At 36.2% G+C, this 17,871-nt stretch overlaps 1 protein-coding gene across 3 annotated transcripts in view; it reads right to left on the reverse strand.

Moving 5' to 3' along the window:
* LOC125669227 (uncharacterized) overlaps positions 1-15,769 on the reverse strand; it is a 90,740-nt gene extending 74,971 nt beyond the window's left edge. For 2 of the 3 annotated variants that reach the window (XM_056164235.1, XM_056164233.1), the window contains exons 1-3: positions 15,645-15,769; positions 11,356-11,505; positions 3,494-3,625 (exon numbers count right to left, since the gene is read on the reverse strand). In XM_056164235.1, coding sequence (XP_056020210.1) covers positions 3,494-3,625; positions 11,356-11,505; positions 15,645-15,720 — 358 coding nt within the window. In that variant the 5' untranslated portion in view covers positions 15,721-15,769. The remainder of the gene's footprint in view (positions 1-3,493; positions 3,626-11,355; positions 11,506-15,644) is intronic. The other variant, XM_056164234.1, reaches the window with a different exon arrangement.
* Between the last annotated feature and the right edge of the window lie 2,102 nt (positions 15,770-17,871).

Below are 17,871 nucleotides of genomic sequence, written 5' to 3' on the forward strand. Positions count from 1 at the left end.
AAACTTGAATGTATATATACAGGGGAAAAACTTCTTCATAACTGCAAGGCATTGATAACCATATTGATTTGAATGTTTGGGCCATAATATGTGGTCACATTTTTCATGAGAATATAAAGGAGTGAAATTCTAGAAAACAACAACACGACTTCAGTTACTCGAGGAGCGTTGTGGCCCATGGGCCTTCCATTATCCATGTTTGCTGTTGTAACGCTTTGAAAAACAACAACAGTTGATTTGTATCTAAAATCATGATAATATTCAGTCATTTATCCCCCTATCCTTCCAGTACTATCTTTTCTAACTGAATTTCCACAATGTTCAACTCCCACGAGTACTTTAAGTACTTTGATTTCTTCGCGTCAGCAATGTTGTTTAGAGCCTATTCTGTGTATTCATGTTTTCTTTTTGGTTCGCCACGGTGTAAGTATTTACATTTACTTGTAATTCGTATGTACTTATCGTGCAGATATATTTGTGTTTTCAATTATGATCTATTGTTTACATTTACAAATCATTGCATATCGAATTGAGTTGTGTCAACCATACGCATACAACATGTGTCTAGTCAATGAGTCAACTTAATTATCTTTAATCATAAGTAATTAATGGTATTGTTGCAATACATACTTCATTCTTGTAAATATTTACTGATTTATTCAATTCCTACATTCTACGGTTCACCATTAGTGTCATAGTTGTTTCGGCATAAGCTACCTTCTTCTATGTGTGTCATTCATCTCAATATTTAATACTGAATTAATTAGATATCAGATGACTTTATATTTCATTTGGAGGATACCATGCATGTATTTGCATGTTTTATACATTGTATATTGTTGTGTGTCAAGATTGTGAACTTATGATTGTTTTGTTTTGTTTGTAGCCTTTTACCACTTTCACTTGCACCTGTGCAACATTAAAAGGCGGTTAACTATCTACAGACTTCGTCTTGTGTATGGCAGAATAAGTATCACGTCTTGTTTTGGAGATTCGCCCCTCCAGTTTTTATTCATAATATACCATACATTGTCAATAATCATCCGCTACAAAAATGTTCAAGAGCCCTATCCAGGGAGTTTGAGGGTGGAATTATAGTGGTCATTTACCACCACCATGTACGAATAGTGTTTATACTATTTCTTGTTTTGGTGATCTGATCCTCATATTTTTGTTCATAATGTAATACCCATAATCAAGAAACATCGGTTCCAAATCTTCGAAGTCCCTTACCTCGGGATCTGAAGTTCTAATGGTCAGGTACCATTCATTTGGAAAGATGCCATTTGTATCATTCTTTGTTTTGGTTTGAGATCTGCCCCATTCAATTGTTTTATCATACAGTCAATAAACATCGAGTTTGAAAGCATCGAAGGACCTACCCGCAGAGAGTAAAAGTTTGAAGATGGGGTTCTAATGGTCATTTATCACCATTATGAAAGGATGATGTTGGTGCGATTTCTTGCTTTTGAGACCCGTCCCTTAATTATTTTATTGATAATGTATTACACCTTGGGAATAAACATCAGTTTTCGAAATATCAAAGACCACAAAAGAGGGATTTGAAAACGACCTCTATTAGAATATGCCGATGGTATTATCTTTAGTGTCCGTGTTTCACGTCCAGGGTCTCTTCTTGCTTACTAATAAAGATACTGAATCGGGCTCGGAAACATTGAAATCCTTTAAGTAGGAAAATGAACAGAATACGATTACCATCGTAATATATCACTACCGTTAAGATATGGCGATGGTACTATTTCTAGTTTCCGAGTTCCAAGTCCGAAATCTCCATTTTTAATTGAGATCCTAAAGAAATATCTCGAGCATGCTGTTTTATTCAATACCAATAGGAAAGTGATGGACTCCGGACTTGGAATTGGGAAACTAGAGATAGTATCATCACCACTTGTTCTGCGAATAATAAGTTTTTAAATCGAGGCAAGCTACTGACAAACAAGTTGATGGTACAGGGGTTTCAACAGTCTCGATTAAAGTCAGCATTTCTCAAATTCTATGGTTGTTATAATGATCTAGTTTGCCAATACAACTTATCATTGGGTCAAATGCTGTCTGACGTGTTTCATACCGATTGCTAGATTGTTCTGGGCACACTGATGTAGATTACGGATAACTCTGTTTACCTGATCAGGATATAGGGCTCACGGCGGGTGTGACCGGTTGACAGGGGAAGCTTACTCCTCCTAAGCACCTGATATCACCTCTGGTGTGTCCAGGGGTCAGCGTTTGCCCAACTATCTATTTTGTATTGCTTATAGGAGTAATGAGATTGATCAATGTTCGTTATCTTCACCTTTCATGTTAACTGTATGGTTATCTTACAATAGTAATTTCAATTTCCTAGCTCTACTCAGGGGCTTTAATGTTTCCATGCCCGATCTTTATTCAGTACCTTGGTCTCAAATTTATGAAACAACCTTGACTTGGAACTCGGAAACTAGAGATGTTACCAACACCATATTTGACAAGTATATGTAGTGATATTTTACTATGGTAATGCTATCCTGTAAATTTAATTTCCCTAATAAGGGGAAGAGGGATCTTTGATTTTATTAACCCGATGTTAATTCACTAGGTGAAATGCATTATGAATTTTAAAAAATGAGGGACGGGTCTCAAAAGCAAGACATGGTACCATTTAGTGGTAGTTAACCTCTAGAGAGCCCAACCCTAAAATCTGCAGTCTTCGCAGTAGGGGCCGTTGATGTTTCTGAACCCGATGCTTCTTGATCATGTATAGTATATCACTGAAGAGACATTATTTGTCGAAATGCGCATCTGGTGCATCAAAACTGGTACCGTACAAGTTTTACATATGAATAGAAACATGTGGACAGATCTCGAAAATAAGAGATAGTATCATCACCATTTTCCCACAATGGTGGTAGTTGACTAGCAGAACCCCATCCTTAAAATTTCAATGTCCGGGATATGGAATATTCAATGTTTTCGATCCCAATATTTATTGACTATAACACATGAATAAAAATCTCCCAAAAAAAGATATGGTTCATCACCATTCTTTTACAGTGGTGAATCACTCCCGCATCTGCACCATTGCGGAAAAGGAGATGTAGCCCTCTCTTAAAACAAAATCAGAGAGGGCTACATTAGTGCAGGTATTTGACCACAAGAACCCCACGCTCAAAAAAGTTTCCGGAAAGGGGTCTTTTGTGTTTGTACTGTTGTCTGATTTTTCTGCTTATGAAAATTGCGAACTGCGATCTATAATGCAGTTCACTACTGAATAAGTTCGTGCCAAATTGCTTTGAGTTCAATCCTACTGATAATAGATTTACATTCATATTGCAGTTAGTAACAAGTAATTATCAGCGTTGAAAGCGTGCCTCGCTATCATTTTACTCATAAAATGGGTTACTTAACTTTAATAAATTTGAAATTTAACAAAATTGTCGTATTATAAATTTTTGCAATACAAATCGCATTTAGTCTTTAAAAAATTGCGTTTTACCCAAGATGATATTGATGGCCGACACGATAAATGTATGTTGCAGTTGTACATGTATCCTTTGTCTGGATTCGCCATTATTCCAACTTCCGTCAAAAAGAGGACCCTGCCCTCTGGATGTATACGCCAGATTAACTATGAAATAGATAGTACATGTGTCATTAGATGAACAATATGTGCTCTTCAATTGTTTTGCTATCTTGATTGAGAGTCAAATAAAGTATTTGTTATTGATTTCAATCCAGGAATTTATATTTTTAGACATTCACTACGGTGATCACAACATACACAATAATGCAACTTGCTGTAAATAATATTGAAATAAGGGTTGGTTGGTTTTATAATGTTTCACGCCCCAATCGTGATAATTTATCTCATATGAAGCCACCACCATCGCCGGTGAAGGAATGTAAAATTTAGTCCTAAGCTCGTCTATTATGGCCTTTGAGCAGAGAGGGATCTTTAACGCGCCACACATGTTTTGACATGGGACCTTGGGTTTTGTAGTCTCATCCGAAGGACCGCCCCATTTAATCGCTTCTTACGACAATAAAGGAAATTTATTCCGACCCGCAACCCAACGGGACTTAAAATAAGGACAACAGGAAAACTACACGTAAACTGAAAAGAGATTAGTGTGCGTCTGATATTAGAACAAACTGCAAGTAACATCGAGTAACAAATTGGGCAGAGAGAGAGAGAGATAGAGAGAGAGAGAGAGAGAGAGAGAGAGAGAGAGAGAGAGAGAGAGAGAGAGATTTTCTCATCAAAACATTAATGGTTGGCTGGTTATTTGTTTTAATGTTCCAACAACGCGACACGGGACCTCTATTTTCAGGTCATATCAGAAAGACTCGTGATTCTCACTTCTAAATGCCGAGTATTTGGCGTTGTACCATAGTTTGGTGTGCTTTCTTTTGTTAAAAGTGTGAGTTATCTGTACATAACCCACCCTTTTCTTCAAACCCCGCCCACAAACTCGGGGAAAAAACACATCACTGTCCAGACCACTGTATGAGGTTCCTCCAGATCAAAATTGCCCATATTAAACACGGATAACTGACTCAACTAAGTTCTCCAAATAAATATTCGCACTCAATCTCATTTGTAGCTTGAGACAAGATAATATCGTCAATGGTTTCTTCCCAAAGACTTTCTATTTCCCATTCTCCTCCATGTGTGAGAACAAGTCGAGAAACACTTGTAACTAGAAATACGGGTATCAATTATGAAGATTTTATAAAAGACCCAGTCACGTGATAAGAACGTTTTCGAGAGAACAGCGGCGGCCAAAGAGACTTGTCGTGTTTCTTTTATGGTTTCACGCATACAATTTGTGTGTGTGTGTCTTTCGCTTATGTTTCACCGATTTTTTTAAGGTAATACTCTACATCGTCATAATGGCTGACTTCCTTTAAAAACATGGATGAAAAAATCGATCTCAGCAATATTTGACTTTTCCTTTTCCATTTAAATACCTAGCCGAGTAGCTCAGTAGGTTAGAATGCCGACTGCTGAACTGTAGGTCGCAGGTTCGAGTGCAGCAGGGGTTTTAAAAAAAATTCAGATTACCTTCTACTAAAACTACTCGGGAGCTATGCTCCCTCGTGTCATTATGACCACGCCCATCGGGTATCTGCACATAACCAACAATATTATATGGGGTAATTACTACTTGGAGCATATGCTTAAGTTTGAAGCGGGTCATGTGAGTGGCTGATGGTTCGAGCAGAGCTAGAACTCAAGACTGTTACGAAGCGAACGATCTACCACTGAGCTACGTCTACATATTGATATATGATACGGAAACAGCATCTCTTGTATGCAAATGTATAACACGACAGTAATGATAAAAACAAATATATTCCATTATATATATATCAGGTCTTCGAACAGTGTTGGAATTTCCATAGGCACGAAATGTACTCCTTTGTTAGCTGACATGTTTTTAAAGCGACAAGCGCTTTTTTCCCCGCTACATTTGTATTTTTGTTTTAGGTGTTTACGAGTAACCGTTACCTATCGGCAGACTTGTCGTCCAAGCAGTATTCAATTAAATTTGACTCAATATGTTTATTGCTACATGTGTCACCAAACATGTTGATAAACGTCAAGTCAACATAAAAAATGGACCACAAATTACATAGCTATTAAAATAAACGGCCAACTAAAATCAATTGATTTTAAAAAAAAAACCAGTTGTGATTGTAAGTTGCATATGTTATCGTGCAGTAGTAGATGCTTCTGGCTATTCTGTCTGTTAGGGGACCTGTTAAGTTTAAGTACACTCATTTTCGCATGAGCTACTGAAGGAGTAGTGTAGAGATATAGTTCGTTTATCATGGATGGAATTAATTAAAACCCACAGATGGAAAAAATCCAGATGGCATGTTACGCTCTAGTTTAGTGTTAGTGTGTACATCCCCTAGCTGCTCCGTGCACCTATAGGGATGATTAAATCGAATTCTTTGTTATTTTCTGGAATTTACAAATCACCGGCAAACGAATCTCATCCATCACAATAATTATCTAGGTCAGTTAATTTATTGCCATATTCCAGATATTGATGCTTGGTTGTTGTGATGACACGAGAGTGTGTGTATTGATGACCACGGGGACGATCACAAAATACGCTTGTTAATCCGAGGCCAAATTGCTACTTTGATTATATCTGTAATTACTTGATTACTAATCTAATTATATCACAATTATGCATTGGGTATATAATTAGAGTTATCAACACGTATACATTTGTTTGGAATTGTTTGAGAATAAAGCGAACAGAGGAAAGTTTCAGCTTGTGTTAATTCCGAGGGGTGCAGAAACATTACTTCTCATTTTACTTCTCTCGAAGATCTGACTCAAAGATGTTTATGAAATTTACATGGAACTCAAGCTGTTCATAAAAGACAAGCCCGGGAATCGTCTTAAAAAATCCCCAGTGACAACCCTTGTAATATTAATGCAAGTAGAATATCCCTAGTATCGATATAATAATTATTTCTAGTGTTTAGTATATACATGTAATAGTCATATAAAGCTAGAAGTGAATTTTTCATTATTAGATATGATATTGTAATAGCGTAAGGGATCTCGATAGAGCTTGATCAAACAAGAAATTTAGAATTTCTTCGACCTTGCAAGCGCCAGTATTACCGCCAGAACATCAATTCATTGCGATGACTGTCCCTCAGTGTTCTATGAATGACTTTAAGTCACATTTTCGATTCCTTGGAAGACGGTATTTTATAGTTAAAATATTTTACATTTCCTCTCCTTTGTGATTGGTAGAAATGTATGATGTGAAAATTCTAATTTATTTCATTGGTTAAAATTCAACGCTAGGGGGATAATTTCTTGATGATCTAATTTACGTACGACTTAACAATTTTACAGGATTTTTAGGTGGCAGGGGGCAGTTTCGCACAATAGGCCCGATCAGCTTTAAAAAAAAATAAAATGGAAATACTCCATATTTGAAGTGATATTACATGTGTAAAAATGTATACGATAATTTTAGGATACATGTCAATTGTAGCTGAGTGCTTAGTAAAAATGTTGATATACAACATGTAGGTGTCACCATGATTCCTAGCATATAGATGGGTGCAAATACGAAACTAAGACACGTGGTCAGGTGCTGAATAATTTCCGGTGAAAACATGCGTGGTCCAGCAAAAGGTCTGTAGCTGAGAGGGGAGGTGGATGGCTCCATATGAAAGGTAGATTTTAAAGAAGGGCAGACAGGGTTCTTGATAGTGCACAGTGTCTAAATCCCCACGCTTGCTACTGTGATGGTGTGGGAGTGGTGCAGATTTGCCCAAATGATAAAAAATAGAAGCAAAAAGAGGGCACCTGCTCAGAGCATGTTTTGTGCACCAGCACCAGTATTTATAGATTACATGTAATTTAGGGTCATAATTTATTAACTACACCAATATGAAATACAAATATTGACATAAAAGGGAAATATGATTTTTCATTAGTCTGTCATAATCTGACATTGATGTATACCCCCTACCCACATGTTTCAGAACCAAAAGAACTGTCCCCCACCACCTTTAAAACTTTGAATAAAAAGAGAAAACGAAGAGAAGAAAGAAGAAAAATTGCAATATATTGAAACTCAATAAAATGAAACTGACATTTTAATCTTATTCATAACAACTATCAAAAACGGTTCTATAATTCAACAAATAACAGATATAGTATTTTATGCACGCAAACCTTAAAATTCTTCTTAATAAAATTTGGACAATTTTCTGCTATTTAATAGTAGTTTTTGTTTCTTGTTGTGTGAAAAATTATTCAAGCCGAATATCTGCTTTTCACTGTTTTCTTGAGGCTGAGAAGAAACAAAGCTTTCAAATTTTTGTACAAATATCATGTCTACTTCAAGGTCATACTAGAAGGTTCTCGAACAATCTATGTGTATTTTTAAAACTTGATTTTATATAAGATTTACCATTTAAGGTAAGGTTTACAACAACAGGGAGATAACTCTTGATATACCCCAATGCACTTCGCGCTTTATGACATCATAATGAAAAAATGCGTCACGTCATAGATGTATCCAGGGAAAATGACATAATATTTACTTGTTATCTACTACCTCTGTCAAGTGTGTAAATCTCTATGACAAAATAATATTAATGTTTCTCAAATGCTCATTTATAAATTATTTTCTTTGATATTATAAAAGTCTACATTTTTTATATATACATATGTAGTATGCGCTACGGTTAATTTCCGTTAAAATTAAGTTGTGATCATGTAATCTCTGCGAATCGATCTTGCCAGGGAAAGTAGGATTTATTTTTATGATGTTACATGTATAACCAATCATTGTTTGTGAATAGTATCCTCTTTAAGACAAGGTTCGACATTGACGAAGCTAGGAATTTTTATGACATTCATAAGCATTTTTAAAAATAAAGCTGACAATACTCTCTACTCACATGAACTTTTTATTTCAATGCTAAAACATCTACTTACGCTGATAGAGCGATTTATCGCATGAACTTTGAAATATAGAAAACGCGACTGATATGATTATGTACGAATAAAAAATGGGTCTTCCCTACTATATCTTAACATAGTCTTAATTTTGACTGAGGAACATCTGCATATCGTACCGTCGACATAAACATATTCATTTTCACTAACTTTACCGTTACACCCCCACCCCTGTAGATCCACCATTGACCTGGCTATATATTGTCGCGAAGGTTACAGTTGTATGTTCAACTATGTAAATAAACATCATGAACATCAAGCAATGGAACAAGAAGAGGGAATTCATTTCAAAGATGTAATATATGAAAAGTGAAGATAACGAACAGTGATCAATCTCATAACTCCTACAAGCAATACAAAATAGATAGTTGGGCAAACACGGAGCCCTGGACACACCAGAGGTGGAATCAGGTGCCTAGGAGGAGTAACCATCCCCTGTCGACCAGTCACACCCGTCGTGAGCCCTATATCCTGTTCAGGTAAACGGAGTTATCGGCAGTCAAAATCAGTGTGCCAAGAACGGCTTAACAATCTATATGAAATACGTCAGACAGCATTTGACCCAATGATAGGTTGTATTGACGAACTAGATCGTTATAACGACCATAGAATTTGCGAAATGCTGACTTCAAATGAGACTGTTGAAACCCCTGTACCATCAACTTGTTTGTCAGTAGCTTACCTCGATTTAAAAACTGACTATACCCAGACCAAGCTCTTCCATATCGAATCAGTTGAGATATATAAACACCATATGCAGGTGATAATGGAATATTACTACATAAATATGGGAAGTTGATGATGGAGAAGCTGAAATCATCCCGTTTGTCATACAGTTGAGTTGTCAATTTGCCTTTAATGTCTACTTTCAATAAAATATTTAAGTATGAAGCAGAAGTGGACGACTCTGTGGTGTCTTTTATTTCGAGCTCACAGAGATATGTCAAATCGACATATGAATGAAATTATTAATAGACAAAACGTCATCGATATATCGAAATGTCGAATTGAAGGCCACAACGAGAGATTTATTCTTCTCACGTAGAAGTTTTTGAATTAATTCTGCTTTATATAAGACAGGTTCCGGCTAATGTAACAATGAATTTATGACGAAGGAATACCGTGGAAAACCCGCCGGGATATTGAAAAGAGGCCTATTGTATTGTATTCAGAAGAAAAAAAACCTCAACATCTTAATTCCTAATAAATGTAAAAATACAATACTTGACAATTAAATATAAATATAATTTATCATTTTTGGGCTGGAATTATATCTTATTCATGAAAATGCTCAATGCACTCTTCAAAAGTTGTACAATTATAAAACAAAGTGACAAATCGCATAAATGAAATGGTTCTTTTTAATCTGTTACCATGGAAACAAAGCCCGGTGGGTAGTAATTCTATGTGCTTTCTTAAATGTTTATGGTCCAAATATTCTGTTTAAAGTGAAATTTCTCTGACGTAGACCTTGTATAGCTGCTCAATATGCATTTTGGCAACCGATTTAAATATAATTCAAGATATAAAAAGTGCTAATTTTTGTGTTTTAAAATAACATTTTTTCTACCATTTGGTATAATCTTATAGATTATACCCTTTTTAAAAATTCCACCAGCTTTTTACCCCACAAGTTTGTCTCGTGTAGTTTTTATACCACTAGTATTCCCTTTCGTACAACGATCCCGAAAATGTAAAACATAACAAAAATAGGCCCATCTGGTCAAAAAACGACACGGGCAATATTTTTTAAAAAGTAAATTTTTAAAAAGATAAATTCCTACTGAACATACTGATATGCAACATGACTTTGTTCGCTACATGTCAAAATGTCGCAAACATTACCTTAAGCGAAGTTTGGTTATGTGGTTATTTAATAAAAATATAGATACCTAAAGCATACCATACATTTATATCAGTTTGATTTGTGAAAACCAACGTGTTGTGCGTCCCTGTATTAAGGGGGAATAACTCGCGCTGCATTGTGAAAAAGGTTTTTTTCCCATACAATGTGACTTTACGGATACTGTCAAGATCAGACATTTTCACGTGCAGCGTCACCGAAAAGAAATTATATTTAGTGGTGGCGAAGTATATCGATTGATCGGACAAACGCATTTTTGTATCGATCGATCTGACAAGCGTATACTGTGCTGTTGACTTTGTATTGCGAATTAAGTTAAAATCTTATATACGAATAGTTGCATAATTGAGCTACCAATAAATAATTATTTCATATTGTTAACAATTCTTTACCCAATAGTTCGTTCATCTCCAGATTTGATCAATTTAAAAAAAAAATTTACTAGGCTTCGCGTTGTATTTTTCTTGCGCTTTTAAACATAGGAATTCTTTGGAACACCTTTCTGAAAATGTTTAGTTCTTACACTTTCCAAACATTTTCCGGCCCATAGAATTGCTGCTTGCACCAATGTTTCTTGTTTAGCATTTATTTACATTTTGATACGCGGTCGAAGATTATGTTATCTTTCTGCATTAAATTGATATAGAAAATGAAGTTAATTTTGGGGCTTATCATAGAGTTTAAATTCATTCCTTAAGTAATTCAAATTGTATACTTGTATATGAATAGTGTATAACATATACATACATGTTACATGTATATACATAACTTTTAGAAATGGATAACAGTAAATTTGTAGACCGTTTACTTTGAAATATCATATTTGCAAGGGATCACTAGTTTTTCGAAAAAAGGGATTTTCTCAATAGCATTAAAATTTAGTAACAAAAATACAAGCCTTTTAAACCATATAATTTTAATACAAACTCATAGTATACATGATATATTATCTTTCTTGAGTCAAATCAAGAATAGCATCACTTACAATACTGACATCCGGGTCCCATCCAGCCTGGCAGACACGGATTCCCTGTACCTGTACATTGCCCTATTGTGGCATTGAAATGTCGACAGTGTTCTAGTTCCGTACAGGTCTGTTTGCTTGTGTATGTTCTTCCTGATTGGTATTGTTTTGCTGTGAAGTGTAGAACAATAAAAAGTACAATCAGTACCACATTACCTTCTATAACTGATAAGGTAAATAAACCTTGCCATTTTTCATTGATATTCAATCATGTTTATTTAAAAGAAGTCACATAAGCATATAGAGGTAATTTTCGGTAGTAATTATCTTGAAAAGACCATGATGAAATAGTAAAAAAAATTCTAATCACACCAAAGTATATTGCGAAGGGTTAAGTTTATGTTAGATCGAAACATTCGGCATAAAATATATTTTCTATTTGTAAGATCCGTCCTAGAATACGCTGACATGATATAGGACAATAAGCCAGTACATTTAATGAATAACAGTTGGACGCAGCCAGAATAGTTATGGGAGATAATAGAGCAATAAAGGAATGAACTTGGGAAAGGGCTACTACAAATATCGTTTTCTAATCAATGTAATTGATAATTTGAATTTATGAGTCAAGACCGTAAGCTATTCCCTTTTTTTGGATTAAGGGGAATAATTTCAAACATTTTTTAAGTCACTGCGCAACTCGAACTTGCGTTCGTAGGTTTTGGTCGTCCGGGCATACATTGATTAAGACTTTAATATATAGTCATATTTTCGAAATACTGAACCATCAATCATAACGGTTAGAGCCTTATTATGATTAAATAAATTTGTGTGAATACCTCTATGAAGTATTTTTAGCGAATATAAGGTGTAACGACATTTACGCGCGATTTTCGACGCCACATTTATGTGGACAGCAGACAGACTTAATGGATATCGCGGTACCGCATATACATGGATTTCGCTTGGAGAAAACTAAGAAAAGAATTAGTGAAAGACGGAGTCGCAACACGTTTATCAGAATCAGTCCCTTACCGAAGGAGACCATAGCTGTCTGTCTGTCCGTTGTGCTTGCAAGGATTCATTTGAAGCTTGCAGTGTAGTTTTTAGAATGGCAAACTACAGATGAAGTTCGAATTTCGTAATGTTTGGTGGAGAAGTGTTAAAGAAATCAATCTTCATACTTTACGTCTTTATATTCATTGGGATCGTGTTCCGATGGGAAGGCTGTGAAAATGGTACATCTGAAAAGAGGCAGTTGACGAAACTTGGTCGCCGAATGTGTAAAATATCACGTCATTAATTTTACATTTTAAGCTCATTAACCGCAAAAGAAGCATATCAATGAAAATATAATTTTATCAAATCTGTTAATCACGCGAGTATTTGTCTATATTCGGTGAGCAAAGTCTGATCGGTCTGCAGTACTTAATTTACCGCATTCCTGCAGTCCGTCTGAAGTCTCGGGTATTCGAAATTGGTCTTCAAACAGTTGATAGTAAGTCATTTATAAGTATTTAAAATGCAGATATTAATTAAGGAAAGAATGTATTATTATTTTTTTTTGTTGGGTGGAGGAATTCCACGAAAAAAACACACGGAAAACTGCATCATTGCGCGTAGCGCATGATACAAAAGTTTTCCGTCTTTTTTTCTTGGAATTCCTCCATCCAGCGAAAAAATAATAAATTCATTCCTTATCATTTAATATTTTAAAACATTGAGTTTATATGATAAAACATTATTTTATTTGAGTTGAATTAACGAGTTATTCTTGGATTACATTCTATGTCATTTCGAGATGGGCGTAGTAATTTGTGAATACACAACTTTAAAAAAAAATTAAATCCGTTAGGCCTCATGGCGACTTCCGCGAACTGTTGTTTACTGTTGAGCAAACGGGTTTCTTGTGGACTGAAGAATGCAGTTTTAAAGGATAAGTTAGAGATAAGTCCTGTTGAGAGAAAATTACAGGCAGTTTGTTGAGTGGAACTGGAATAAGTGCAAAGTTCGATGTCGGTACGAAAGGAAAGCGTAGGCCACGTGCGTAATCAAGATGTGTGATGCCAGGTAGGGTTCTCTTGAGGGTTGTCACGGCTTCCAGATGGACGAGTGAGTGTTACAGAGAATTTTTCGAGGTTTATCAGTGAATTCCTAAGGCTGTTGTAACGTCGTAAGGAAACCTCGTTTCGGTTCCCACTCATAAACATATTTAGTCCGAAATATCTGACGCTTCCTGGCTTTTTTATGATTTTGATATTTACCGTGCATAGCAGGATTATGGAAGAACATATTCTACTCAAAATTTGATAAGGATTACTAGGTTATATGTGTGTAATTTACCACTAACATTATAAAAGTCATAAATTTGACTCAGAAACGTGTTTACTCAGGTTATGAATGAAAATTCATGAACGGCATGAACTTTTATCAATACGGAATGCTTGAAATCTATTAACAACACCAAAAGGCATTTCATTACAAAAAGTTAACAGCAAACCAGAGAAAGAATTACACAGTTTTTGGGGATAGTCCATCATTACACTTAGTCGATGAAGTGTCAATACCGGGTATAGCGTCCCCGTGCATCAATGACGGCTTGACAACGTCGAGCCATGCTGTCAATAAGCACCCGGATGTTTCCAATGGGAAGGTTGTTCCACTCTTCCACGAGGGCGTTTCCGAGTTCTGCCAAAGTTGTGGGTTGTGCTCTACGGCGTGAAAGAGCAACCTGCAGCATGTTCCATACATGCTCAATCGGGTTCAAGTCCGGCGAGCGCGCTGGCCAGTCCATACTGACAATAGTCTCCTGCTGAAGGTACTGCTCCACCACCCTGGCGCGATGAGGACGGACGTTATCATCCATCAGGATGAACTCATGGCCAACAGCACCAGCGTAGGGTCTGACGTAAACATCGAGGATCTCATCCCGGCACCGCACCCCCGTCATTGTTCCCCTCTCCAGGACATGAAGATCTGTTCTTCCATCCCTGCTGATTCCACCCCAGACCATGATGGAACCACCACCATAACGGTCATGTTCACTGATGTTGGCATCATGGAAACGTTCACGTTGTCGTCACCACACTCGGTGCCTCCTGTCTGTAAAGTCCAAACAATACCTGGACTCATCGGTGAACAGAACTTGGACCCAATCGTTCTGTGTCCAAGTGACATGATCTTCAGCCCAGTCCAATCGCTCCCGCCGGTGTCGAACAGTCAGAGGGACTCGAACACATGCCCTTCTCGAGTTGAGACCTGCATTGTGAAGCCGATTCCGTATCGTCTGAGTGGACATATTCACCCCTGAGACGTTCTGGGGGTCGTTACGTAGGCTTGTTGCTGTCCAGAAGGGATGGCGTCGTGCCTGAAGAGCCACAAAATGGTCTTGGTGTTGGGTTGTCGACGTCTGACGACCACCCCCTTGTCGGTATGCTGCTGTACCAAAAGTTTGCTGTCGGTTCCAGGCCCTGTTTACAACGCTCTGGCTGACGTTTAATGCATTTGCAACGTCACATTGTGAATAGCCAGTGTCAAGCATTCCAATACATCTGCCCAGTTGTTCTGTCGTCAGGCGACGCCTTACACGTTGAGGGGGCATTGTGTTGATAAACGTAGTGTAAACACTCAAGTGAGTTTGAAATTTTAGAAAGAATCAGACACCGATGCCTGAATGAAAATCGTGCAATGGTAGCAAAAGCATAAACTGTGATGAGAAATGTATTTCCCATGGCATGAAATGCACGTGCAAGTTTGTTGAAGACGTTTTTGATTTCACTTGGACACAATATTGCCAGTTATGCAGTTATTACTTTAATATCATAGCTTTTGTTTAAAATTGACATGTGTTACCATGTCATAGGTGGAGGTATGACCAGGTAACTGTACTTTTCCGTTATACTTATTGTGGGGCACTGTCTTTTCTAGGAGAGGTGGGTGATTTAGGAGTAGAAAAACAAAATGTCTAAAACAAGGAGTCTTACTCGCATGTTCACACTTTAAAAATTTGATATACATAGCCAATTACTGTTCGTTATTTGAATAAAAATGTTCACATTACACGATAATTCAATATAATTACTAGTATTGTTTGCTCAGTTACAGTTACATAGTACGAAGTTGTAGTACATATATATGTGTTTTGTCTTGTTCTACGCTCTGTAACATTGCCAATCCTATAAGACTTTCTGCAGACACCCAACGAAAGTTTCAATCTCACTGTTAGTTTTACGATGATCTATGAAATAAACTGCAACATGTTTTATCCAAACGAAATTTAGATATATGTAAAGTGAAAATTAATGACTTACCTTCACAGAATTTAGATGTCAGGAGAACTTGTGAAATGACAATCAAAGAAATGCATCCACAGAAGGATATCGCCATTGCAACAAGTAAAGAAGGAAGTTAATCGGGACATCTTATCAGAATTTGTCAAACATAAACACTGATAACAGACGAATTCATAAGTACCTGTTTGGGGCAAGGTCATGTGAGAAATAAATTACCAAATTTAAACAAATTTATTAGACGAATTCGTTATAAGTGCACCTATATCATGGTAAAACAAACATGACCAAAAAAATAACAACAACAAAAGAACATGATCTTTCAGTCCTTTGTGGTAATATTCAAACGGTTAAGAAAATGTTGGAATTGATAAAATGTCATATCAACATGTAAATGCAGATTTTAAGCAAGGCAGGATGGTGATTCAATGAGGCTGTTACATTCATCAAATATCACACGCCCCACCCCGAAAATCTATGAGGGTGCTCTGTGTAAGAATGTAAATGATATGTGTTTGGTTACTATCAACGTGAAGATCGAGTGTTATGCCAGATTCACCTGTAGCTATTCATCTGATGTGTTATCAGAAGTGTTACACATGTACCTAAATATAGTTTACGCTAACATCGAATCAGAATACACATGTATCTAAATATAGTTTACGCTAACATCGAATCAGAATATAGATTTTCATTGTGATAGAGTAAGGAGGACACGACACTTTTACACTTCACTGTGTGGGATGATGTAAGAGTTTGGTTTCTGAAGTAACTGATGGTTTATTAGTGTCTGTCTGTGCATTTTAAACTTCAGTTTAGGGAAATACTTGTGGCTGCCGTCGTGCCTAAACTTAATTACTGTTTGAGAGGATCCAATTGAATTTCATGTTTGTATTTGAGAGCCTGTGATGCCTTAAGTTTCATGTACATAATTCTAATAGTGTTTTCGAGTGTTTCTGTTTGTGTAACAATTTAAGTGTCTCTTTTTTTCTTTCGTTCATTCGTCTTTATTCTACATAAATAGTTTGTGTGTATTGTTTGAACTTATAAATGTATGAAACTAATATAAACAGTTTTTTCTTCTGTCATCCAAAATAGAATTCTCATTATGCAAGGTATTTACGCCCAGTTTCCTCAACTAGAATTTCCTGTTCGTTCAAGTATATTGTAGTTAATTGAAGCCATGTATTTGACTAGGGGATAGGGTGTGGTCACCGTTTAACATAAAACAAATTCATCATCAATATATTCACACGTCAAAGAAACTGATATGCATACCATGATATTCACACTATCAAAGAAACTGATATTCACACTATGATATTAACACTATCAAAGAAACTGATATGCATTGTGTACAACTAATGGGTTAATATTCCTCTGACATTCAAAGTGGATAATTTACAGCCGTCTTTGTTTTGTACTATTCTGCTGGCATTAACGAATATGCAGCAAACTTTCCAGTAAGCATGTGCACCTTTTCAAAGAAAAGAAAGGTGTGTATCCACGTTACAATTATCTTATCGTATAAAAACATTACATATGTCCGTTTTCATACGTCACCAGTCTGAAGTGTGCACTCATTAATTCCAAAATCTATATAATTTACTCTTTTATGATTATATTATATACCTATCATTGGGTCAAATGCTGTCTGACTTGTTTCTTACCGATAGTTAGGCCGTTCTTGACACACTGGTTTTGACCACGGATAACTCAGTTACCTGATCAGGATATAGGGCTCATGGCGGGTATGACCGGTCGATAGGAGATGCTTACTCCTCCTAGGCACCTGATCTCATCTCTGGTGTGTCCAGGGGTCCGTGTTTGCCCAACTATCTATTTTGTATTGCTTATAGGAGTTATGAGATTCATCACTTTTCGTTATCTTCACCTTTCATAATATAAATATTCCATCTAGTTGAAGGTAAATGTAACATTGAAAATTGTTTACGCCTCGGTTGACAATGACTTTCTTGGGTGAAAATTTCCAATGTTACCCTCAACTACTCTACATGCAATATTTAAATAATAATGAATATTAATCAGAATACAATAGTTACTATTTTTAGATTTAAAACAATGTTTCAACATTCAATATTTTCTGTTATTATACAATGGCCTTCGTCCTAATAAATATACATCTACCATAATAGAAACCGTGCTTTTATTTTTAAGGTGGCTCACTACACCCTGAAGATTTTTTTCATCAGTACAAAACTATTTAATTATGAAAGAGCGGATGATA

This window comes from Ostrea edulis, chromosome 4 (genome assembly GCF_947568905.1).
Source record: "Ostrea edulis chromosome 4, xbOstEdul1.1, whole genome shotgun sequence".
Lineage (NCBI taxonomy): Eukaryota > Metazoa > Mollusca > Bivalvia > Ostreida > Ostreidae > Ostrea > Ostrea edulis.